This window comes from Corythoichthys intestinalis, chromosome 4 (assembly GCF_030265065.1).
Source record: "Corythoichthys intestinalis isolate RoL2023-P3 chromosome 4, ASM3026506v1, whole genome shotgun sequence".
NCBI classification, from domain to species: domain Eukaryota; kingdom Metazoa; phylum Chordata; class Actinopteri; order Syngnathiformes; family Syngnathidae; genus Corythoichthys; species Corythoichthys intestinalis.
In genome coordinates this window covers 856,187-883,220 of record NC_080398.1, presented here as the reverse complement: position 1 = coordinate 883,220, position 27,034 = coordinate 856,187, and the positions used below count along the sequence as shown (strand labels likewise).

Here is a 27,034-nt window from a genome sequence, read left to right as displayed (position 1 = left end):
CTAAGAATATTTACCGTCAATTCGCAAGTTTTCTTGACGCCAACGTGATAACAAGGTGTACACATTTATAAAAACTTTTTCTTTTTTTTTTGGTAACGCAAGTGTTTTCTAAAATGTTTGTTACAAACAATTAGCAAGTGCTAGGCAGCATCTTTCCCAGAGAATTTGAAAGCAGCATAAGTAAGCACAACACGGACTCTGGCACCATCTCGCGGTCAATTAATATAACACTCCTTTTGTCCCTTGTTCAGAATTGGAAGCATACAAAATCACGTTAAATTCACATGACTGAGTAGTCTGAAAAATGGAGGGATTTACTGCTTGTGCTTACCCAGTTTGCTTTTTCGTCTATGGACTGACAAGCTAGGCAAATTGAGCCCGCCTTTCTTGTCTCAGCTTCCGGGTGTGGCACCAAAAGGAGGGGCGAGCAGGTAGAGTCAGGTAAGGAGCAGCTGTGGAATTGGTAGCCGCCCTCCTGGTTCTCCTCCGGGCTTCCTCGGAACTCTGGAGTCGCACGCTGACATATTCCGAATAACGCGCGGTTTGTTTGTTTAGTCGCTGGGAGGAAGGAAAGGGGGAAAACTCGGGGGACTATAATTATCTTCGAGAGCCATTTTCCTACCCTCCGCCTCCGTCATTTTTTATTCAAGACGCGAGGCAACGACGCCGGTTAGCAACATGGTGGCTCGCTACTACTGAACTATTCAAAACAACACAAAGGCAACTAACCAAATGAGGACTGAAGAGGTCACTTATTAATCCAAGTATCACGTCAATATTTGTTTTCTACTAGAAGCACGCATCTCGTTGAAGTTCGAGGTAAGTTTGCCTTTTTAAAAGAATGGCACGTTGTGAGTCAGTGTCTCGAGTTTTATTGTAGTGTTTATCTTAAAAGCGTTACAAAGAATATTGATAAAACATTGTGAAGATTTATTCATCCTTGAGGCGAACAAATGAGGAAGGAGCGCTCAGGGAGCACGTAGTACCCCTCAATTATTGCGGTTAATTGGGACCAGAACCGACCGCGTAAAATGAAAAACCGCGAAGTAGCGCCCCCAGCCCCAAATGAATTATTTATGTGTGTGTGTGTGTTCAATGTATTTATTCAGATTTAGCATTGAAGATTGATATACAGAAGACACGTTTAAAAAAACAAAACAACTTGGGAACTTCTGCTCTGAGACCCCCAATTTGGCCAAATTTCAAAATTTTCCGATATGCATGTGTGATACATCATTGGAAAGCTTAAAATCTCAATTTTCTGGAGGAAGAAAAATTTTGAACTGGAGGGGATTTAAAATAAAAATGAAACCCCTAAACCCTAACTTGATATGAGAGAGCATAATTACAGAAACCATGATTTTAACGAGATTTCGCGTACTTACCGTGTTTCGATCGAAAAACTGTGGCATGTCTCACCGATTGTCTAGCCACAGCTGTGAATGACCACAGCTGGACTTTTTGGGGATTTTATAGGTGAAACACAGTAATATAACAGTGGTAATGCAGAAATCGCAGACATCAAGGAGTGATTTAGATTTTCTTTGTTTACCCTTTTAAACGTTTTTTTTTTTTCTCTCAATTTTTCTTTGTTTGGATCGATTATCATCTAAGACATCGGGGAAATGCGACAGTAACAAAAAAAAATACAATTAAGCGATATTTATAAGGTAGATGGCCGTGATCTATTTACAGACACTATTTTTTCATTGTGACGTAATTTGTTTAGAAGTCTAAAATATGCGAGTGAATACATTTTAAGAATTTTAAGAATATAAGACATCAATTCAAATGATTCTAAGCTAAAAATGACAGACATTTCGAATAATAAACACGATTACTTACCTTCTTTTTATGGCTGGGTTGAAACAAGCGGTTGCGCGATGTCTGTAAACGGGGGTCTCCAGGATAAAACAGACAAATTAAAAATAGTTCGGGGGCTTAAAACGCCATGAAACTGCTATGGCAGCGTATAGACATATTTTTTCTATCAAACACAACACTTGTTTTGGCTTAAAATAGTTTATTTTAAAGAGAGGTGCAAGAGCAGAAACTGCTTTTTCAGCCTTGTCAGTGTTTTCGCCATATATATCTATATATTTTAGTAAATGATTTCTTCAAATGTAATAATGATTAAGTTTTAAACATGTTACTGTCCCACCGAATTACTTTTAAACAAGAATAAAGCAGAACAATGCTTGTCTTTGTTAAATGCTTCATTGAGTGAGTCCACTCCAATCCGCTCAAACTACTCACACACAATGAGTTGCCACAGCAACTGTTTAACAAGTTAAACAATGATTGACGCATACGGCGGTTGAAGTTCGCTTGATCAAACATTAAACGTCTGTCAATCATCATTAACTTTTATAAGCAACTCCAGTGCACTGCCTGACCAACAAAGAGCAGGGAGAGTGAGATTATGTGATCGACTCTGGACAGCTCATCTGTATATTTTTTGTTTTTAATTGAAAAAAAAAAATCTGCGATGGGATCGCGGTTATTGAGGACCAGAACCGACCGCGTAAAGGGAGAAGCCACGAAGTAGTGTCACCCCCATTTTAAACAAATTTTTTTGTGTATATAAAACTCTATAAATGCACATGTATCATTTAAACAATAGTTTGAAATGTAAATAAAATATTAATAACATACATAAAATAATGTCTGTGCTGTACATTCATTCTCACTCATATGATACGTCTGTAAGTGTACATAAGTAGATGTAAATAAAGTGTTCATAAATGTTTTTAGAACTCTTTTATATAGTAATATACAGTGGTACCTCTACTTACAAAATAACTTGGTTCTGGAAGTAGTTTCTTAAATTAAATTCTGTAAGTATAGATGCATGTAAATTTAGGTGGCTACACTGTCCTCTAGTGGCAACAGTGAATATGACATGTAACATGGCTGGATCCAGCTGCTCCCTGTTAAGACCAACATACGTTTTTGTATGAGCTAACATAATTGTTTATACATTTGTAATTTAGTTTAGAAGTTTATTTAGGTTGCTTTAAATTACCATTTCAATGTATTGTCACAGCTTAGTGGCGATGGCTGACGTGGACCTCGAGCAGCGGGAGCCGTTCCCTGTGGAGCAAGAAGATGCAAAACAGGAACAACAGGAACACCATCCCGACGGGAGGCGGAAATTGGGATGCTTAGAAAAGTTTCAGCAAGGCATCTCCAGGTGGATGCTTCCGGAAGATGTCCGAAGCACTTATTTGGAGAGGGCCAACTGCTGCCCCCCACCCATCTTCATTATCGTCATCAGTGTTGTTGAGGTAAGAGATGTGGAATCAAGAGCTCATTTCAAAAGTCTTTTGAGCGTCACGTCCTTCCTCTTCTGTGGCCTGTGATTCATCACATGCGCTCAAAACAGAGCAGGAGACATCCAAACAGTCCGGTTGAATTATGGTTTGAAGGGCAAAGCCATTGTGGGATGGTGAGAGCTGCAGTCGGTACATAAATAATATGGGTGGGAACGTCTGGGTAGCTCATAATAGGATACGATTTGTGGTGCTGTTTTCGTCACCGATGAAATTAAAATATTTCGTCGATGACAAATTATTTTCGTGACGATGACAAGCTGAAAACATGTCTTGGGGGACTAAAACATAACGAGACGAATGCCAGTTTTCGTCTGACGAGATGAGAACGAGATGAAAATTCGCCATAGTTTCCGTCATAAGTTCACAATGTGTGACATGTGTAGTTAGCACGCATAGTTAGCAGCGTTTGGCCGTGTCACTCATGTGACGTGCTGCGCTCCACACAAAAAATGTCTGGTGCTGCTTGGTAATTTTTTTTGTTATCTTAGCTAGAGTTGCCATGATGCTTCAGCCTTTCAAGGTCTGTGCTGAGTGATCATTAGGGCTGCAGCTATCGAGTATTTTAGTAGTCGATTAATCGATGGACTAGTTAGTTCGAATAATCAAGTAATCGGATAAGGAACATGAAAAATTAAAATACCTGAGCTGAGCCTCAAACGGTATACTTTTTTTTTTTTCTTTTTTTTTTAAATGAGGATCTATGTACAACAAAAGAACAATTGGCTAACTTGCATAGAAAAAGTCAGCTAGCTTAAATGCTATAAAATGCTAAAGTTTTTTCACAATGCTCTGACCTGGTTCAGACACAGATTTTTCTGTAAATTATATATATATTCTGTAAAATGTTGGAATGGAAAGATAAGACACAAGATGGATATATGCAGTGGGGAGAACAAGTATTTGATACACTGCCAATGGGAAAACCCATTGGCAGTGTATCAAATACTTGTTCTCCCCACTGTACATTCAACATAAGGACTGTAGTGGGCATTTCACTCTACTGTCATTTAAATCTGTCTATGCTGTCCTCACTCCGAAGCGTCTACTTTTTCCAAAGCTAGACAGCTAGTGAACGATGCCTTAATAATCAGACTTCTTCCTTTTTCATCTGATTTATTGATAAAATAGCCTCAAACCATTGTCCTCTTTAGACCGTCATAAAACTACAAAATAAAAGTACACAAGCATTGCATTAGCAACAACGTTAGCTTAGCACGCTATACAGGTTCACTAAACATAAAAAGCGTCTCATACAAAAAATATAACATTTCGCTTACTAACATAATATGTACATTCTTTACAACAACCATACTTACGGACAAATCTTGTCCAAGGATCATATAAGCACAACATTACAACGTAGGCGTCAGTCCGAGACGTCGTGCAGCCATATTGAACTGGCAAGAAAAAAATAAACCATGTCGCAAAGCGACCACAAGAGTTCGCTGTTACAGCACAAAAAGCCTTGCTGTAAAACTTACCAAAAGGCAGAATACTGTCTGAGCGGGACATGTGCGTTAATTGCGTCAAATTAATTTAAAAAATTAATTCCCGCGCGTTAACGCGATAATTTTGACAGCCCTAGTTTTTGGTGATTTAAAACGTATTTTACCGTGGATTGGAACATATTCTCGGCTCTGCCGTTCACCATCTGTGTTTCTGTGGAGACGACTTTCGACACGCAAGAGTGACGTTGCTCGTTAAGAACACGTCACGCAAATAAACAAATCTGATTTGTCGATTGATTTTGTACCTGCTCGAGAGGCCCTTAATGGGATGGTTCCCAGACTATACTGTCAGTGTTTGAAATATACAGGGAGAATAGTCTGGCAGAGCCAGGCAACTGTTTTTGTGCCAAATTTGGTGGGTGGCAGCTTATAGTCAGTTGCGCCTTGTAGTCCGAAAGTTACGGTATACATGCATATATCTTAACATTTTTAAATAAAATACTGTATTTATTTATTTAAAACAAATTTTAAATTGAATGAAGATCCATGATGGACTGAGGGGCACAAAGTAGCGAGGTCTCACTGTAATCGATTAATCTATCAATTTGTTGGAATAATCGAGTAATCGAATTAGGGACATTTAATGCGTTTTAAAAGGTTTAAAACAAAGATTTGCTAAGATTGCTCTTTAAAATGAGCATTAAATGCAAAAACAAAATAAAATACCCAAGTGTTTTTTCAAACTATTCAGAATTGTGCAATACATTTAAAAGAAAAATATATATATTTTATAAAATATATTAAAATACCTGAACATAAGCTTCCAACAGTATAGGAAAATAAATAAGGATCAAAGTACATTAAAAGAACAATTGGCTAACTTGCATAACAAAAGCCCGCTAGCTTAAATGCTACAAAATGCTTACCATAGACTTGATAAAGTCCGCTAGCTTAAATGCTACAAAATGCTTACCATAGACTTCATAATGATATTGATGGGACACATTCCCCAGACACAGAGCCACGCCTTCACGTAGGGGGCTGCCCCACTCTCCGCTTCACTCTCTTGAAGTCGGTCGCAGTTGTTCTCAAACAAGTGCAGCAATCCAATGCCGGATTTAGGTTGAAAAAGTATGAAAGCTGTACCGCATACAAACAGGAAGGATTGTCTCAGGAGTGATTTGTTTGAAGATTCCACGTAATTATTATATTTTTTGTACCATGCTTTGAAATGTTGTGAAAAAAATCAATGGGAGAAATTAATCGCTACGGCATTGGTGTCATAATTCGCAATATTTACTTAAAATAAATGCTAACTGCCTGTTTTTTGCTTTTAACCAAGAATCGAGACTGTTTTACGTTCATATCTATAAAGAATTCAGGGATTTAAGCATCTATTCACAAGAATTTTCAACGTAAAATGCTGTTTGTTGTAAGGCTGCCGACGACACAGTGGCTTAAAGACTAGCAGCACATTCGATATATTTACGTGAAATAAATTAGTGCTGCAACGATTAATCGATTAACTCGAGTATTCGATGAGAAAAAAAAGATTCGGATTAAATTTTGCTGCTTCGAGTATTCGTTTAATTATTGTGGCGTTGTAATGGTTTATTTTGAAAGTGTTTGCATTCAGTTTTATTGATTTGAGTGGATGCACTGCCCTCTAGTCTGCCTCATTTCACATGGCCGAATGCAGCTGCTCCAACATAGACCAACATAAGCCAAGTTTTTGTTTGAGCTACTGTTTTTTTAATGCATTTGTAATTTAGTTTATGGGTATATTTGGCCGTTTTTGTGGAAATATGCGTCTGAACCTATTGTTAAGAGTATTGTAAAAAAAAGAAAGAAAGAAAAAAAAAGCGTTTTATAGCATTTAAGCTAGCGGACTTTTGCTCTGTAAGTTAGCCAATTTTTCTTTTGTTGTACATAGATCCTTATTTTTTTAGGCTCAGCTCAGGTATTTTAATTTTCCATATTCGTAATGCGATTACTCGATTATTCGACAAACTAGTTTATCGATTAATCGACTACTAAAATAAATGCTAACTGCCCAGTTTTTTTGCTTTTAACCAAGAATTGACTGTTTTACGTAAATTCTAAAAATAATTCAGGCATTTAAGAATTTATTCACAAGAATTTTCAATGAATTTATTCACAAGAATTTTCAACATAAAAAGCTCTTTGTGTTTCCACTCGGTCAGCTTTGATGACGATGGGCTCCCTATTAATCGGCCCCGTGTCCCGTCGATATATAGTATGAAGTCTATGTGCTAACAATTTTTTTTAATTTACAATGCTCTTAACAAATCTTTCAAACACATATATTCCTGAAAAACTGCCAAATACACCTATAAACTAAATTACTAATGCAATAATAAAAACATATTAGTTCAAGCAATATCGTCCGTTTTGTTGGTCTTAACAGGTAGCAGCTGGATCCAGCCAAGTTAGATGAGTTCTTTCATATTCGCTGTTACCACGAGAGAGCAGTGTTACCGCCCAAAACAACAAAACGCCATTCTAAATGAATACTCGAAGCAGCAAAATTTGATTTTTTTTCTAATTTAATTACTCGAGTGAACCGATTAATCGTTGCAGCACTAGAAATTACTAGAATATGACTAAGACTAAGAAGTATTTTTATCCAAAAGACTAAGAGGAAAATTAAAAGGGCTGCAGAAAACACACTGATGTCATATTACAAAGAAAATTGGTTTACAAAAACAATGCAATTAATGATGAGTGTAGTCAAGAAAAAAAAATTGTAACAGAAGAAATGTTTTTTTTCGGGAGTGAAACAGCAATATGAGACTAACTTGGGGGGAAAATAGTTAAAGGAAATTGTGTTATGAGAAAATAGTTCTCCGTTTTGAGTGGTATGAATCGGTTACTTTTTATATCTTAATATCACAAACAGATGTTAAGATCATTCCAAATAATGTTATCTCTGACTACAACATGGATTTACGATGACTATTCATTCATTCATTCATTTTCCATGCTATTGCAGATGTCAAATTAGTCCAACGGGAAGTTGCTGCAGTGTTTTGTTCAATGACACAATAGCTGTTGTCTTGTTGTCCTCAGCTGTCCATGTTCATCTACTACGCCGTATGGAAACCTCAGAAGCAGTGGGTGACTTTGGAGGAAGGCATCTGGAACAGCCGTCTGACGTACCGGCCCGAGTACAGGCAGCAAGCGTGGCGCTTTCTCTCTTACATGTTGGTCCACGCCGGGTGAGTCCGGCCAAACGGTCAACGGAGAGAAAACAAACAGCGGGTTGTCGTGCTTTGAAGTCATTTAGTTTTAACAACACGAACATTTATTTTTCTATTCAGTGTGGAGCACATTCTAGGCAATCTGTTCATGCAGCTGCTGCTGGGGATCCCATTGGAGTTGGTCCATAAAGGCTTTGAAGTTGGAGTACTTTACATGGCCGGGGTTTTGGCAGGTGAGGAATTTTCTCAACATAATGCCCGAAAACTTCACTAACGTAATGGCACTTACTAAACTAGAAAATGCAGTTTTTAAAGAAATTACTATAGGAGCTTTGCTATGATGGTTGGTACAGTGGGGAGAACAAGTATTTGATACACTGCCGATTTTGCTGGTTTTCCACTTGCAAAGCATGTAGAGGTCTGTAATTTGGATCATAAGTTCTCTTCAACTGTGAGGGACGGAATCGAATACAAAAAAACAGGAAATCACGTTGTATGATTTTAAAATAATAAATTTGCATTTAATTGCATGAAAGTATAAGTATTTGATACATCACAAAAATCGAACTTAATATTTGGTACAGAAACCTTTGTTTGCTATTACAGATACCAAACGTTTCCTGTAGTCCTTGACAAGGTTTGCACACACTGCAGCAGGGATTTTGGCCCACTCCTCCATGCAGATCTTCTCCAGAGCCTTCAGGTTTCGAGGCTGCTGCCGGGCAACACGGACTTTCAGCTCCCTCCATATATTTTCTATAGGGTTCAGATCTGGTGACTGGCTAGGCCACTCCAGGACCTTAAGATGCTTCTTACGGAGCCAGTCTTTAGTTGCCTTGGCTGTGTGCTTTGGGTCGTTGTCATGCTGGAAGACCCAGCCACGACCCATCTTCAGGGCCCTCACTGAAGGAAGGAGGTTGTCAGCCAAGATCTGGCGATACATAGCCCCATCCATCCTCCCCTCAATACGGTGCGGTCGTCCTGTACCCTTGGCAGAGAAGCAGCCCCAAAAAATGATGTTTCCTCCTCCATGTTTCACGGTTGGGATGGTGTTCTTGGGTTGTACTCATCCTTCTTTTTCCTCCAAAAACGACGAGCCAAGTTTAGACCAAAAAGTTCAATTTTGGTCTCATCCGACCACATGACCTTCTCCCATTGCTCCTCTGGATCATCCAGATGGTCAGTGGCAAACCTCAGACGTGTCTGGACATGCACTGGCTTCAGCAGCGGGACCTTGCGTGCGCTGTAGGATTTTAATCCATGACGGCGTAATGTGTTTCCGATGGTTTTCTTCGAGACTGTGGTTCCAGCTCTCTTCAGGTCATTGACCAGGTCCTGCCGTGTAGTTCTGGGCTGATCGCTCACCTTCCTCATGATCAGTGATGCCCCACGAGGTGAGATCTTGCATGGAGCCCCAGAACGAGGCAGATTGACCGTCAACTTGAACTTCTTCCATTTTCTAATAATCGCTCCAACAGTTGTTACCTTCTCACCAAGCTGCTTGCCTATTTTCCTGTAGCCCATCCCAGCCTTGTGCAGGTCTATTATTTTATCCCTGATGTCCTTACACAGCTGTTTGGTCTTAGCCATTGTGGAGAGGTTGGAGTTTGTTTGTTTGAGCATGTGAACAGGTGTCTTTTATACAGGTAACAAGTTCAAACAGGTGCAGTTACTTCTGGTAATGAGTGGAGAACAGGAGGGGTTCTTAAAAAAGAACTAAGAGCCGAAATATTTACTAGTTGGTAATGTATCAAATACTTATTTCATGCAGTTAAATACAAATTTATTATTTAAAAATTATACAATGTGATTTTCTGGATTTTTGTATTAGATTCCGTCGTTCACAGTTGTAGAGAACTTACACAAAGCACATATAAAGTGTCGTCTTTTTTTTTTTTTTAAACTTCCGGGTCATCCACTTGCCGTTGTGTTGCGTGATTTTGCTGCTGTGCTGTGAGCCGTTTGCTGTTGTGCTACGAGCTATTTGCTGTCGTGTTGTGGCAGTTGGGATTCGTGCATTTGCCAATTTGCAATCGCGATTTAGGAATTGGGGATCGTGTTGTGGCAGTTGTCATTAGTGCTGCGAGCCATTTGCTGTCGTGCTGTGGCAATTGGGGTTTGTGATTTTGCCAATTTGCAATCGCGCTTTAGGAATTGGGGACCGTGTTGTGGCAGTTTGCATTCGTGCTTTTTTCTTTTGCAAAGCGTTTACAATTGGGGTTCGTGCTTTTTTCTATTTGCAAAGTGTTTGGACTTTGCATTTCGCCTGACACCTCTCGGCCACCGTAAGTTCTATATACATGTGATATCTTCCGTAGCATCTTATGGGCATAGTTTGTAGCGGCTGTCTGCTGCAGTCAGGTATTATTGGGGATTTCGGGGTCACTTCCTGTTGATTTTGAAGCATTTCAGGGTCACTTCCTGTAGATGTATCAGATCAATTCCTGTTGATTTTGAGGCGTTTCAGGGTCACTTCTAGGGCTGTCCCGAACGATTATTTTTCTCCAAATTAGTGTCCGGTTAGTCTCCCGATTAGACTTTTTTAACGATTTTTTAAAAAAGTTTTTATACTAATCTTGCAATTAAATTTTTGTTGTTGATTTTTACTTCACAAAACTATTTTGGAACACTTAAATTCTTTATTAAAGTGCAAAAAAACACAAAAATAACAATCACGATTAACAATGAGGTCAAATGCTGCTGGCATTCACTAGTGCAAAAAGAATGGAATGTAAACAGTTTCAGAACACTGTGACTTCACTTTTCCAACAGGATTCAAGACAATTCTTACTTTCTCTTTTTGTGCTATGTCTATATTGTTCTCAGCATTAGAGTGAGCACAGGCAGAGCAAATAAATAAATGTGACATATCATTGGAGTAAAGTACGTGAAAAAAACTTCATGATGTACGTTGATATGACGGATGCTACAACAGAGTATTAGGGACAAATAAATAAATAATCAAAAATAATAAAGAATGACATTAAAGTCGTAATATTGCTAAGAGAAACAAAAGTCGCATTATTACGTAGGGATAATGTAGCTGTGAGCCGTTACGCACTTTACATACATGTACCTTCGCTGGGAGCTACGACGAAGGATTAGTCTAAATTCTTCTATTGATTATAATTTGAGGTAGATGAAACAAAATGATAATTTTCTTATTTGTAACAACGACTGTAAAACACAAGATGTTATCATTAATGTTGATTTTAACGTAGGCGGCAACGCGCTATGTACGTAGCTGCTTATTCAGCTACATTAGCCCGACATTAGCCCCTAATACTGTCGTAACAACGCACATAAAGGCAACTTCAATTTAAAGAAATGTTGTTATATGGGCTTACAATCGGCCAACTTGTTGTCTCCTGTCATCTTCCAAAATTATACCTGGGTGACGGCGCTTCAGGTGTTCATTCACGGCCGACGTGCTGCCGTGGTATGCAAGCTTGTTGTACAGTGTACTAGGCCTGAACGATATTGGAAAAAACTATTGTCGCGATTTTTTTTAGGTTTGCAATATATTGCGATATTATATTGCGATATTAAAAAAAAAAAGATCTATCTTTTTTAAAGAAATTTTCACTAAATGACTTGAATAGCTGTTTGGAAATACTTTACATAACACACCGTGACCACAGTGTATTCATATAATACCGTTTAATTTGTTAATGATGAAGATTTCTGTATGAAGGTATCCAGGAAGTCATGTCTGCACAAAATAGATCATTTATTGAATACAATATTTTACACTTCAACAGCAGCAAATACATTAAATGATAAATAAAAGAGCAGGTGCATTAGTCCCCTTAGTTTTTGACAAAATATAACAAATAAAAACTTCTGTAAAATAACAACAAAGTTGTCAACATATTTGAACAAAAATATTAAATATGACAAATAAAAGAGTTGTTCACAAACTATAACAATAAATAAAAACCTCAGTAAAACAACAAAGTTGTCAACATATTTGAACAAAAATATTAAATATGACAAAAGAGTTCACAAACTATAACAATACATAAAAACCTCAGTTAAACAACAAAGTTGTCAACATATTTGAACTTAAATATTAAATCTGACTAATAAAAGTGCAAGTGCATTAGTCCCCTGAGTTGTTTACACAAAATATAACAATATAAAACTGCAAAACGGCAACAAAGTTGTAAAAATATTTCAACAAAAATATTAAGTATATATAGTTATTTGAAAAATACGGTTTACAATAAATTTAAATATAAAAGAAACAAACTCAATTGAACTTGTAAATAATTGAACTGAATAACTGCAAATAACTGTGATGAATAACAGAACCATTTTAACTCCCAAATTTCCTGCCTTCCTGATAGCTGTCACATTAAAAGAAGAAAAGACATTCCTTCAGCTGTGTTATGTATTTGTCTGCATATCGTCCACCTTCCTTGCTCAGCAATTCTCAACTGGGTCTCATAGGTTTTTGGCCAAGACTATTAGTTTATCCACTATAGCAGGCTTGAGACAATAACGTTGGCACGTAACAATGTTCCCACCTGTGCTAAAAAGCCTCTGATGGGGAGCTCGTAGCAGGAATGCATAGATACCTGCGTTTTAAATGGTCCCACATGTTTGACAGATTACTTCTTGTTGAGGCAACCATGGCGAGGCACTGTCGACAGGGCTGTTTTTTGTCCCTTATAGTCTTGTTCTTGCCAAAATACTTCCAAAACTCCTTTTGGATACAGTCTTCCTTGCTCCTCCAACGTGTTGATTGCTTGCTTTCACTTTGAGAACGGGCCCTCCTCCCTCCGCTCTGCTGTTCGGCCCCTCCTCCCTCCACTCCGCTGTTGCAGGGGGAGGGGGAGGAGCCGATGACTTGCTGGAGAGAAAGAGAAGCTGTGCGCTTTTTTTCCCCTCTCCTTCCTCAAAACAAACGTTTGTGGATTAAAAAAAATGAAATTAAAAAACTATCGCACGTCCTTGCGATGGGACTATTGCACATGCGCACATCGCGATGGCGATGTTTAAACGATATATCGTTCAGGCCTACAGTGTACCCTCCTTTGTTTCGTTTAAATTAGTCCATGCTTTGGTCACTCTGATGCACTTTTTTGGCTTTGTGCCGTTTCCCCGCTTGAATCTTGAGCGTCCGCCATTCTCAACTTTCCACGCATATATTTTTTAACCCTCTATTAACCGTCAACGGGTTGGTGTGCTCGTCGACGCATTTACGTTATCAATAACGTAGACTATGTCGACTAGTCGGGACGGCTCTAGTCACTTCCTGTTCATATTGGGTCACTTCCAGTTGATCTTGAGTCACCTAGGTTGAAAATCAATACGAGTGAAGGAAGTTTTTGTGCCATTGAAATGAAAGGTGAATAGACCCTACTCACCTACGTCACAAAATGGGCGTGTCGCTGCTTCCGGCCACCATATTGTACCTCTTTTTCAGACTTATTCTCATTGATTTCAATTAGTCAAGCTAGTTATAGAGCAATTCATGGAAGCCCCGGTGTTATCTGACGCTGTAAACTCATTGGATCCGTTGCATAAAAGGCGTTACGTGGAAAAGCTGCAGTTTATCCATTCGCCAGATCCGTATTTGATGCCTAAATCGATGTTTTTCGACCCGTTGGCTTCGCCTGACATCTGATACCCACACAAAATCAGCCTATTCTCATGAAAGTTTGAAAAACTTTAAGAGCTTGGAGGCTTATAAATGCTACGTTGCTGGTTAGGTGAAACACGTCCTCGTACACGAAAATTCGGCAGGAATCTTGTGCTCGGAAGGTGAGTTACGAAATTTTCAATTCAAAATCTTTTGTTCTTGCTAACATCCACTGTCAAGTCTAATGTATTTCATATCATTTGTCAATGGAGCTAGGGCTTTTAATGTTTATATGGTTTAGCGATAGCACTAACTACATACATACGTGTATGTTGTCGGCGATTAGCCTAGCAATGATCTTAATTGTGGTTGTCAGCCCAAAACCCTCTAAATATATATTAAATGCACCTTACCAGATATAAAATGACTACTACATAATCTGTGGTAGTCGTTTGGAGCCCAGTTTTGTCGTCGAATTGCAGCAGTCCATCTCGCTCTTCTCTCCGGGTCCCTCGGAATCCGGTAAAACTTCAAGTCTCTCCGTCTATCTTCTCTGTTATTGCAACCGACCGCCACACACGACTTCACCATTTTGAGTATTAATGTTGACGAGCAGTAAAACGTGCAATAATAGGAAGAATTTACGAAGCGCTAATGCATTTCTATAGCGAGTATGCGGACATCATGGCGCGGGGGCGTGGCTGTGACGTCACGTGAGTAGGGTCTATAGGGTTGTTCCGATCATGTTTTTTTGCTCCCAATCCGATCCCGATCGTTTTAGTTTGAGTATCTGCCGATCCCGACATTTCCCGACCCGATTGCTTTTTTTTTGCTCCTGATTCAATTCCAATCATTCCCTTTAATTTTTCCCGATCATATACATTTTGGCAATGCATTAAGAAAAAAATGAATAAAACTCGGACTAATATATACATTCAACATACAGAACATAAGTGCTGTATTTGTTTATTATGACAATAAATCCTCAAGATGGCATTTACATTATTAACATCCTTTCTGTGAGAGGGATCCACCGATAGAAAGACTTGTGACTTTGTATATTGTGACTAAATATTGCCATCTAGTGTATTTGTTGAGCTTTCAGTAAATGATACTGTAGCCATGCCCAAATGCATGATGGGAACTGCAACCATGACTGTGCGTAGTGCTACCAATTGATATATCTTCTCTGCGTTGGGAAGTAACATAAGGTGTTACACACCCTTGGTGTAGGGAGAGCGATCGCAAATGTTACTCAGTGACAGCCAATGAACACTTTTAATTTTTTCATTGATAACACATCTTAATCCTAGAATTTACTTACACTTCCCCCTTACTAATGTTGTTTTTTTTTATATATATATATGTATAACAGAAACTGTAACAGTGGCAGTCAGATACCATTGTAATTCTTTTCAGGTCATTCATTGTCAGACAGAAGCAGTATGGCACAACTTTACGCTAAAAAAAATAAGTTAAAAATATAAAAATGGCTTACCTCTTTGTCCTCTGAAAGACCAAGCCAACCCAACATAATGTTTACTGCATATGAAATGTGAATGGATTCACCGAGCTGGTGTTAAAAGTCCGTGCAAGTTGATTCGGTCTTCACATTTTTTCCTCCCGAGTTTTTGGTTTCCGGAAACGTATGAAGAAAACATCCTTCATGTGTGGTAATGTCTATAGTCGTTTCTACAAGTTCCAAAAAAGCAATGCGTGATCAGCATGTTCGTTTTTGAAAGATTACCGGTGATAAGTAGCACAAATTACGTTGTGTCTATGCGAGGGCGGGTCTATAATGTCCCACTTCGGCTTTACTTCCGCTTTAAGATGCGACGTCACGGTCTAAAAATAGCCTGCGTGCGGTACGCCATTAGAAAACGATTTAATTAAAATATACAGTATACTGTATATATTAAAAAAAAAAAGGCATGGCCGTTATTTTTTTTTTTTTGCCGATTCCGATACTTCGAAAATGACGTGATCGGACCCGATCGATCGGCTATTGGAAATTAATAGGAAGTTTTGGCCATTAGAAATGAATGGGTATTTTTTTTGTCAAATTTTGGATGAAAGGTACGTTTTTGGCAAAAACCTGAACGTGAGTTTTGTTCCCGTTAGCGTCCTGGATTTTTTTAATGTGTAATTGATGTGATAAAGTGAACTCCGCATTGGCTGCCACTTTTCGGCCATAGATGTCCAACCCGTTTGAAGTGTGAGGAATGGCAGTGAATAAACGAATGTTCATTTGTTGCCACCTTCCAACTTCAAACAGATTGCACATCTATTAGTGATAAACTCGTTCCAATACACAGCAAAAGGATGAAAATAGTACTACTTGTTTTGTAGAATGTCCTAAAATTATTTCCTACCCAATGCATCCATAATTGTTGTATCGCCATATCGTGAGATCCTCGTTATCGTGAGCCTTGGATCGCAAATCGTATCGCACCATGCGGTGGTCACAGGTTCTAACCACTAATTGTCACGCCACTAGTTGAAATGGTATTGACGTCTGCAAAATATAATGAAGAAATCTGATAATATTTACAACTAGGAAGTTATATGTATGTTATAATTTTAAGAATTTAGACAAGGTTAAAGTGAAGAAGGTCCTAAGCAATTAATTGGTTATCAAAATAGTTGTAGATTAATTTGCTAATCGATTAGTTGTCGATTAATCAATTAATTGTTGCACCGTCTCCTCAGGTTCGCTGGCCAGCTCCATATTTGATCCCCTCAGTGCCTTGGTGGGGGCTTCCGGAGGGGTCTACGCCCTCATCGGGGGCTACTTTATGAACGCCGTGGTGGTGAGTACCCTTACGTACTAAAGTAGGAATTTAAAAGTATTCAGAGAAACGAGGTGGTAACTAGGGCTGCAGCTATCGATTATTTTAGTCGATTAATCTAACAGCTAGTTATCTCGAATAATCGAGTAATCGGATTAGGAACATTTCATGCGTTGTAGAATAAATTTTAGGAGATGTAAAACAAACATATTTTCAAAAGAGCAATAAATGCGAATACAGAATAAAATTCCCAAGTGTTTTTCAAACTATGCTGAATTGCACTTTCATTTAAAACTAAAATAAAATATTTATTTTAGGGCTGTCAAACGATTAAAATTTTTAATCGAGTTAATCACTGCTTAAAAAGGTATTAATCGTAATTAATCGCAATTCAAACAATCTATAAAATACGCCATATTTTTCTGTAAATTATTTTTGGAATGGAAAGATAAGACACAAGACTGATATATACATTCAACGTACTGTACATAAGTACTGTATTTATTATAACAATAAATCAACAAGATGGCCTTAACATTATTAACATTCTGTTAAAGCGATCCATGGATAGAAAGACTTGTAGTTCTTAAAAGATAAATGTTATTACAAGTTATAGAAATTTTATATTTAAACCCCTCTTAATGTTTTCGTTTTAATAAAATTTGTAAAATTTTCAATCAAAAAATAAAGTAGTAGCTCGCCATTGTTGATGTCAAAAATAATTATGGTGCTGAAGCCTGAAACCCATTAAATCAGTCGCACCCAAGCGCCAGCAGAGGGCGACAAAACACCAAAAAACAACAAGTGGACGGTGCTGTCATCTTAATCTGTTTGAGCGGGGCATGTGCGTTAATTGCGTCAAATATTGTAACGTGATTAATTATAAAAAATTAATTACCGCCCGTTAGCGCGATAATTTTGACAGCCCTAATTTATTTTTATTTTTTTAAACATAAAAAAAAAACGATGAAGTACAAGAAAAGAACAATTGGCTAACTTGCATGGCAAAAGTCCATTAGCTTGAATGCTGTAAAATGCCAACCTTTTTTTTTTTTTTTTTTTTTTGCAATGCTCTTAACAAATCGGTGAAACACATAATCCTGCCATTACGAATGCGTAGAAAAAACTTATTAGCTCAAATAACAACTTATCTTATGATGGTCTTAACAGGAAGCAGCTGGATTCTGCCATGTTAAATGAGTTGTCATATTCAGTGTTGATGCTAGAGGGCAGTGTATCCACCCAAATCAATAAAACTAAATGCAAACACTTGCAAAACAAACCATTACAACACCAATCTAATATAAACGAATACTCGAAGAAGCAAAATTTGATTCAAAGCTTTATTTCCCAATCGAATTACTTGAGTTAATCGATTAATCGTTGCAGCACAACGGGTAACTGAATAGTGTATATATTTCTTCTTGCAGAATTTCCGAGAGATGATCCCTCTACTCGGGGTGTTTCGAATCCTCGTTATAGTGATCATCGGTAGGTAGACATGTTGTCTTTTAATTTTTTATTGTATACTTTTTTGTATTATTGAGATGTGTGTTATGCATTACAGTGGGCGTGGACTTTGGCTTTGCCTTCTACAGAAGATTTGCCGGCGACGAGAGCGCTATGAAGGTACGTGTGTCTGCTTGCACTAAATGGCTGACATGCATTTGAGTTTGTTGTTGCGGGCGCGTTACAGTATATCATGTTACAGCTTGATTCTTGTGGATTCTAATTGGTAATGGTACCCAGAAATGAATCAGTAAGCTAATAGTGAAATGCTGTGTAAAGGAGTTTTAACCACGAGTTCCCTACCGCGACCAGGTGTCATTCGTGGCTCATTTTGGGGGGATCGTAGCGGGCATGACGGTGGGCTACGTGTTCTTTAGCGACTACAACAAGAAGCTTTTGAAGGACCCTCGTTTCTGGATGTGTATCGTGGGCTACCTGGTCTTCTTCCTCTTTGCCGTACTCTTCAACATCTTCATCTCGCCAGCGTCATCCTAGCATAGTCACTATTTGCTAGCTTTTTTTTTTTTTAAATTAGCATTTTTACATGTATTGTATTGTCATTAAAAATACGTTTTCAATCTGTGTCATTACTTTCGCCGTCATGTTGGACTGAATCGTTATCGGGTTCATGTTGAAATTGATCGTTTTTAGCATAGCAGCGCTATAGATTGAACCGCGTCTGTTTGGAAGATAACATATCGACGGCATCATTTTTTCCTTGCGTTGTTTACGTGCGATTGCATGCGGCGTTGTTGTGTACTTAACTGTATCGATGCCTTAGTCTCCATTTCCAAACAATCCAAAAGCCCTCCAGTGCTTGAGGTCAATAAGGCCGTGACCTAAATGCACATGTTATGGATTTACTGTAGAGTTGCCGGCGCTATTGCCTGGATGTAAGCCATTTCAGCTCGGAAGGCGAGGTGATGCCAGCGACTTTTTGGGGGGTTCCTTTTTGTTTTGGGACACATGACGCACGGAGATTTGAGTCACCATCGGCAGTCGGTCCATGCCGCTTCAAGGTAAATGGCAAGTTCTGCGTTAAATACATTAATGGAATTACAGTGATATTAAATAGACCGCTGAATGGGGTTAATGGCATTTATTTAACACTGGGTTTGTAAGACTGTCATAAGACAGGCATAATTGTGATATAACACTGTCATGAACATTAATGTATGTTTATGACCTGAGGTGGGTAGAGTAGCCCAAAAAATATAGTCAACCACAAGTAAAAATGCATTTGATGAAAATAATACTCAAGTAATGAGTAACATTGTAACTTTAAGATGTTTGATTTTTTTTCAAAGCACAAGGTCATATTATAGGTTATTATGAGGTTATATGAACTGTTATTATGCGGTACGATAACATACTACAAAACCACATTAAGCCAAAGAAATACAAAATAAAATTGAATTCCTGCGTAATAAATAAACCTACAGAAATTAAGCATGATTCGTCCAAAGAGCATGAGTGCCCTCTAGTGGAGAAAACACATTTCCTATTATGAAACTACAAGATCAAATCTCTGGATTCCCGCGGTCAGTCGGTGCCAAATAAAAACTGGGAGGGAATTTAAGGGGCCGTTTACATGGTGACTCTCCGAGAATGCGAAAAATTTCAAACTTGCATTTATATGGGCACGCCTCCATTCGAACAGTGTCGCAATTTCGCATGAACACGAAGTATTCATGCCAAGCCCTAGGGGGCAGTGCAGATTTACAAGGTGATAGGGAATGATGCACTTTGACCCCACCAAGCTCCTCAACCTGGAAAAAATATGCCCGCCCACTCGAAGCGATGGCATTTTTTTTAAATTAAAAAATGCATAAAAATGGAAACATTCAACGTATTTAAATATATTATTAAAACAGTACATTAAAGCCAACATTCTGCCAAATTTGCCGTTTTTAATGTTTAGTAGCACCGCTGCGCACGCCCAATGTGACGTGTACGAGTGCTGACGTTATCGGCGCAGTCTCGCGCCGCGGGAGCCTTTGATAGGCATGCAGAGAAAGCCCGCCTCAATCCCCCGCAATCGAATTCTTCCACTTTGGAGGCAGGATTCAGAATTTTTCGTCTTCGCCGACACCATATGCACGCGAGGCCACTCCGCAACTCAGTCATTGCGCTGTCACCTTGTAAATCTGCACTGCCCCCTGGGCTTGGCATGAATACTACAATGTGTTCATGCAGAATTGCGACACTGTTCGAATGGCGACGGGCCCGTGTAAATGCAAATTTGAAATTTTTCGTATTCTCGGAGAGTCACCATGTAAACGACCCCTTATTGGTATAATGGAGTCGTGATTATTGTTCCGACATCTCATTGGTAAAACTAGTTGCGTAGCTGTTGGCGTCTCTGGCAATAAAAATAAAAACTAATACATTTTTATTGTAATTACAGTAACGCAAAGTAGCGGAGTAAGAATAGCACTTCTTCACAAATCTATTCAAATAAAACTACTCTAAGAAGTACATTTTTCTTAAAGTTACTCATGTAACAGTAAATTTATGGCGTTACTACCCACCTTTGCATATGACAAATGTCATTGTCAATAATGTCACTTTAGAATGGATGTATAAGATGCAGACTGACATAGAGTTAGTGATCTAAGAAAGGACATGTCATGTCATTAATATGACTGTCTTATGAACCCAATGTCAAAGTGTTACTGCGGCTTATATTTACAAATGGTTTCTGGAGTTGTCTGATATTATCAGGGAGCTACAATATCGATAAAAGTTTTTAAAAATTGGATAATATCAACATGTGTTTATCAGCTTTTGGGCATTTTGCCTTCAACGTGAATGTAAAGCCCTTTGTACAAGTCCTGGGCACAGCTTAGCACAGCAGTTATGCTTATTGATCATTAGATGTCTTCAAACTAAGGCCATGTCCACACCTAGCAGGGCTTTTTAAAAACAAGTATTTTGCCCCATCGATCAAGATAAAGCCACACCACCTCGCTTGTAAGAAAAATATCATCCACAGCTAACCTCATAAGTTTTTTTTTTAACATATTAATGTGCATCTAAGCACACAGTGAATGAAAAAAATTGTTCAACAATTGTATCTTCTGTTTAGCACTTGCCTTGTGAGATGTTAGTGAACCATTAGCATGTTAGTACAGGTCGCCATCGCGGTTATATGTGCATTAGATACGTCTTTAATAGATTTGCAACGTATATGTGATGTTGTCCTCGCAAGCCTAAGTGCAGTCCCAGAATGTAAACATGGGTTTTTTGTCGCAGAGTGACGTTTCAACTTAAAAAAAAAAAACCCACAAACCTCCGGTTATTAATGTACACATTATGTCGCATGAAACGCAGAATGCACAAATCTTCACTTTGGTCGTAAAAACCCTCGTTTTTAATGCCCAAAATGTGCGTCTGCGTGTGGATAATATGCCGTCCTGTGGAAAAAGTTCTTTTTGCGATACCCTGCTACGTGTGGACATGTCCTAAGATAGAGTACAGGTAGTGCAGTGCCCGGATTACGAACGAGTTCCGTTCCAGCGCTGGCGACATCAACCAAGTTTCTGCGCAAATCGGAATTAACCCTTTAAGTACCCCTTAATCTCAAAATAACAATCCAAAAACTACAAAAGTATTGTATTGTTTAATGATGCCCTGTGGTGGCAGAGTTGGGTCTGCCTGGATCGTCACCTTGTATGACTGAGAAGTGACTCAGACGTCTCACATGGATAAAGGATAGCTGCGCTCTGCTTTGGCCCACATTTGGCTGTAAGTTGTTTCAGCTAATATGTTTGTGAATGCATTTGTATTTAAGTTTACACCTACAGTTTGTGAGTTACGTGTGAGCGATTTGCTATGAGAATTGTAAATACGTTAGCATCCGTAGCATTTCAGCTAGCTGACTTTTGTTAGGCAAATTAGGCTAATGTACTAAATTTACGTATTGATCAGACTAGATGGACATTTGAACACCAATTGTTTTGTGTCAAGTGTTTTATTGTTAAAATGTGTGTCATTTTGAACATAATAGTGCATGTGTTACGGCTTAAAATTGTCAAAAGTAAAAAGCTTCAAAAAGCACAATTGCCTTGTTTGATGTCTGTAAAGTTGAACAACCACGTTTAGTGAGGACAGAACACGTCATATTAAAAAAGTAAAAAATAAGATACTGTGAGCTACAATTAAGGTACCGTTTATGCGAAAGAAAATAAACTGACTGGATACAAAATGGCAGAAGAGACTCCAGCGTTGTGAAGTCGAAATTGTGGAAGTCGAGTACGTCATAACCCGGGGACTATGTGTTCTTGGGATTTGTTGTGTGAGCAGATCATTTGCATTCATGGTGCGAAATTTAAATGAACAATAAATGATTGAAAAATATTGAATATGTTAAGTCCACGACCGCATAGAAGAGTATGGGATTTTTGGAGTTGGACAGTATTAAGCTAATAACTTTTGAATGGTTAATTACACGTAGCTCATTCGTAATACAGGTAGTACCCAGGTTGCGCCGTACTCCTTACGTAATTTCCACTTTACGACACCGGAGTCTCGTCCGCCATTTTGTCTCCAGTCCGCAAAACGGTACCTTATTGTACCAGTCTTATTTTTTACTTTATTAATATGACGTGTTGTGCTTAGGGATGTCCCGATCCAGGTTTTTGCACTTCCGATCCGATACCGATATTGTTTTGCACTTCCGATCCGATACCGATACTGGCCGATACCGACCTATTTGAGCATGTGTTAAAGTTAAAAGTTATTTAGTCTCCTTACTTAGTTGTCAGACTCATGTTGAAAAAGGTTTTAGTACCCTTGATAACAACTAGCCACACACAACGGTCGGTAACAAGAAACTGACCTGTTTATTCAGTGACAAACAAAACATTATAAATAACAGAAATGGCATAGTCAGTCAGTAAATCGTGCAAATAATATTGTAAACTGTCTTAAAAAAGCAAAACACACCAACAACCTCAGTGGAAAATCCCACAAATCCCCCAAGCTATTAGATGCTTTTAATGTTTCAAGCATTAGTTACAAAAATTGTATAAAAAAGCCTCTCAGGTTTAAATAAACGACTATTTCAGTATCAGGTTAACATTTTAAAACAATAAATAAAATACTCAAGTCCCCATTCTGTATCAGCAGCTTTAAACTACATTCATTTAATTTTGCGAATCAACTGTTAAAGTTGTTAAAATTGCTACCGTTAGTCCATAATTTCCCTTCTGTCTACTTTCGACATGTGAAAGTTTTAAACTGTTTTGAAGATAGATTCAAGTCAAGATTTTGCCGATTTAGGAGTATTTTAGATGAAAAGTTAATTAGGTTCGCTTGGAAGGTTCACAACAGCCTACTAGGGAAGTCTGCTTTAAGATGGCGGCTGTTTACTAACGCATCTTGTTTTCAATACTTCAAATGTTGCTAACGCAGTCGAGTCTGTCGTGTAGCATCTGGTTCTATATACATATGATATCTATTATCTCCAGTAAAACGACGTTGACGTAGTTTGTTGCGGCTGTCAGCAGAAGTCAGGTATTCTTGTGTTTTTTATCCAGCGGCGTGAGTTGAGCATTGGCATTACCCGGGTCTAAGACAAGTTATGTTTACTTTCGGGACGCAATGCGGTCAGTTTCTCATTGCGTCCCGAAGACCGCGCTGTGTATTAGTTCCGCTTAACTTGACATATTTCAATAATCGGAATTTGGATGTTTGTGAATCGTTCTCGAATCTTCAGCCGAATCTCGTGTTGGATGGTGCGTCTTTACTCACGTGAGATAATGGCTCGTCATCCAGAATGAATTCCTCGGCAATGACTCTTGTTATTCCCTGGGCTTTGGGACTGTCGAGTGCCAGTTTTTCCCGCATAGCAAAAGTTTCTGCCAGTGTTAGTTGCGTAGGACCTTTTTTTTTTGTCTTCGGTTTTCTTAACTTACTCATATTGTTTGTGGTGGTATTTCGCTAAATGCTTGATTAGGTTGGTTGCATTAAAACTTCTTACAGCTTTACCACTACGCTTGACTTTATTGTGGCATATGTTGCTCTCTGCCTCTTCGTCTTTGTTGTCCTTTAAGGTGAAATGATCCCACACAGCTGACATTTTTACCGATAAAGTCTCTCGGTAAATGGGGAGACGGTAATGTAAATGTAGTGCTGAAGGTGTGCTGTAAAATGCCGACCGGATTTTAGGGAAACCGAAGCAAAAACTGGAATGGATTATGTAAATCAGTGCGCTGGAAAACCCGGACCGGACTTTTAAAAAAACTGGATCGGAATTTTTCCCGTGTTCCGATCCGATACTGATGCATTTTTTTCTCCCATATCGGCGTCCGATCCGATCCAAATATCGGGTCGGGACATCTCTAGTTGTGCTCACTGAACGTAAAGTTGTTCCGCTTTACAGACATTAAACAAGGCAGTTGTGCTTTTTACTTTCTTCACTTTTGACAATTTGTAACGTATACTTATGTTCAAAACAATATGCATACAAACAATAAAACATGACACAAAACAGTTGTTCAAACGTCAAAGTCCACTAGCTTAAATGCTATGAATTCTAACGTATTTACAACTCTGATAACAAATCGCTCACAGCAACTCCACAAACTGTAGCTGTAAACTTAATTACAAATGCATACACAAACATATACTGTATTAGCTGAAACAACTTACAGCTTTATGTGAGCCAAACCAGAGCGCAGCAGTCCTTTATTAATGTCAGACGAGTCTCTTCATTCATGAGGTGGAAGTCCAGCCAGACCCAACCCTGCCAGCAGAGGGCAGTTTATCTTCCATCATTAAACAAAATACTTTTGGACGTCTGGGATAGTTATTTTGAGGTACTTAAAGGGTTCATTTGGACACATACGGAAATTCAGTTTATGTCGCCAGCGTGGGAACGGAACTCGTTCGTAACCTGGGGACTACCTGTATTCATTTAATGATTTGGCATTTATAGCCATAGATGTCTAGTTCATTGTAGTCAACGGTCGCGGACTTGACTGATTTTTTTCCCCCCCGTAACGTTATTTTAACACGCAGTCACAATGGCAAAATGGACGACTGGAACGTTTTGGGTGGAATCCTGGAGGACGTGCACGCGCACTCCACAATGGTGGGAAAAATGTGGCTGACGCTTTTGCTGGTGTTCCGCATGCTGGTTTTGGGCGTGGCGGCCGAAAACGTGTGGACGGACGAGCAGGACCACTTCGCGTGCAACACGCAGCAGCCGGGTTGTCGCAACGCCTGTTACGACCTTGCTTTTCCAGTCTCGCCCGTACGCTTTTGGGTGCTCCAGGTGGTCTCCGTGGCGTCCCCCTCGCTGGTCTACGCCGGTCATGCCTTCTACAGGCTTAGAGTTTTGGAAAAAGCTCGACGTCTCCGAAAGGTGTCGCTCAGGAGATACCTAGAGCAGGCGGAAGCAGAGGAAACCAAGCAACGAATCGAACGGGAGCTGAAGCGTCTCGAACGCGGGAGGCAAGACAAAGCGCCTCTCAGGGGGGCGCTGCTGCACACCTACGTGGCTCACGTCTTCACACGTTCCGCTGTGGAAGTCGGCTTCATGGCGGCCCAGTATTTCCTGTACGGAATCCGCTTGTACCCGCTGTTCAAATGTCGGTGCTATCCCTGCCCCGAAGCCGTCGACTGCTACGTGTCCAGACCTACGGAGAAGAGTTTCTTCATGGTCTTCATGCAGTTCATGGCCGCTCTGTCCCTGATTCTCAATGTCCTGGAGCTCATGAACCTAGCCTACAAGGTTGTAAAGAGGAGAGTAATCCAAGCCTACGCAGATGATGATGAAGACGATGACACAAGTAAAAAAGTGTCCTTCGTGTAAATGCGTTGAGAGGTACAGAGCCCCAAACATGACATGAATGAAAAAAAAACTTGTGCCCATTCACGAAATCGTTACTGCGAGCTCACAAAGTAGATCTAGCACCGTACAGGACACGAGGGTATACAATCCCTAACAAAAGTCTTGTCGCATATCCATTTTGTAGAAACAATTTGCTAATAACCTGACTTAGTTATTCAATTGGTTTCAGAAATGGCTCATATGAAAGCTAAGACCTTCCCAAATGATGTTGAATGTAAAAAAATATATTTCGCAGAAAAAAGATTTATCATTTAGTGAAGACATAAAGGTCAAATTTTGGCAAGACAAAAGTTTTGTCGCCTACAGAAAGTAGTGTGAAAATTGAACAAAAAATATACTTCAAATACAAAAATGTTACATAACAAACGAATTAAGAAGTGGTGCTGTGAGATGCAAATTTAATATTTTGTATGACTTCCATGGGCTTTGGCAAGGATTCATACACTTTATTGATGAAGTCATCAGGGACGTCAAAGAAAGCAGTCTTGCATGCCTCCCAGAGTTCATCAACATTCTTGGGTTTCGTCTTTCATGCTTCCTCTTTCATCCTGTTCACTGCTGGTGACTGGGCTGGCCAGTCCTGGAGGATCTTGATCTTCTTTGCCTTGAGGAACTTTGAGGTAGAGATTGTAGTATGGGATGGAACACCATCCTGCTGCAGAATTTGTCCCTTTTTATGGTTAGGAATGTAAGAGGCAGCTAAGATTTGTTGATATTTCAGACTATGTTGCCTTGTACATTCAACGTCATATGGGAGGGTCTTAGCTTTCATATGAGCCATTTCTGAAACCAATTGAATAATTAAAAGTCAGGTTATTAGCAATGTTTCTACAAAATGGATAAGCGACAAGACTTTGGTCAAGGACTGTAGAGCACTTCATTTCCCTTTTTTCCACTTAACACGCAGAATGTAAATTGACGTAACGATGGCACCGATAATGATTTGGATGAAGTCTAGTCGTGAGGCAAATGTCACATTTGACAGCGAAGTTGATAAACATAGGACTGTTCAGCAAAGGATTTTGAAAAAAAACCTAGGAAGCGACGACAAACGACTTTATGCGGCAACCCCGCTGCAAGAGTAGACAAACCGACTCGTAGGGAACCATCTTATTTAGTTATGTTACAAATTATTTAATTGAATGAACCGAAGGCATGTGTGAGTTTATGCTAATGCTAGCAGCCATCCTAGTTTAAACGTATAGGCATACACTTTGAGTGACGCAAAAGTAACACTACAGCCACGAAAGAATATGGGATATTATTTGCAAGTTCTTTAAACATTAC

The 27,034-nt window shown here is 39.1% G+C and overlaps 2 protein-coding genes across 3 annotated transcripts; both read left to right on the top strand.

Moving 5' to 3' along the window:
• Positions 1-289: 289 nt before the first annotated feature.
• Positions 290-19,461, top strand: LOC130914850 (rhomboid-related protein 2-like). 2 transcript variants are annotated; one of them, XM_057834399.1, is made up of 8 exons: positions 290-441; positions 3,047-3,287; positions 7,874-8,022; positions 8,125-8,237; positions 16,301-16,401; positions 17,811-17,871; positions 17,948-18,009; positions 18,202-19,461. In XM_057834399.1, the coding sequence occupies exons 2-8, from the start codon at positions 3,057-3,059 to the stop codon at positions 18,382-18,384; spliced, it is 900 nt and encodes a 299-aa protein (XP_057690382.1). In that variant the 5' UTR covers positions 290-441; positions 3,047-3,056; the 3' UTR covers positions 18,385-19,461. The 2 variants fall into 2 exon arrangements, with proteins under 2 accessions (XP_057690382.1, XP_057690381.1); XM_057834398.1 differs by lacking the exon at positions 290-441 and adding an exon at positions 453-819.
• Positions 19,462-24,557: 5,096 nt separating this feature from the next.
• On the top strand, positions 24,558-25,755 carry LOC130915024 (gap junction alpha-9 protein-like). Its single transcript, XM_057834698.1, has one exon. It carries the CDS (start codon positions 24,926-24,928, stop codon positions 25,706-25,708), a length of 783 nt encoding a protein of 260 aa, XP_057690681.1. The 5' UTR covers positions 24,558-24,925; the 3' UTR covers positions 25,709-25,755.
• Positions 25,756-27,034: the final 1,279 nt, after the last annotated feature.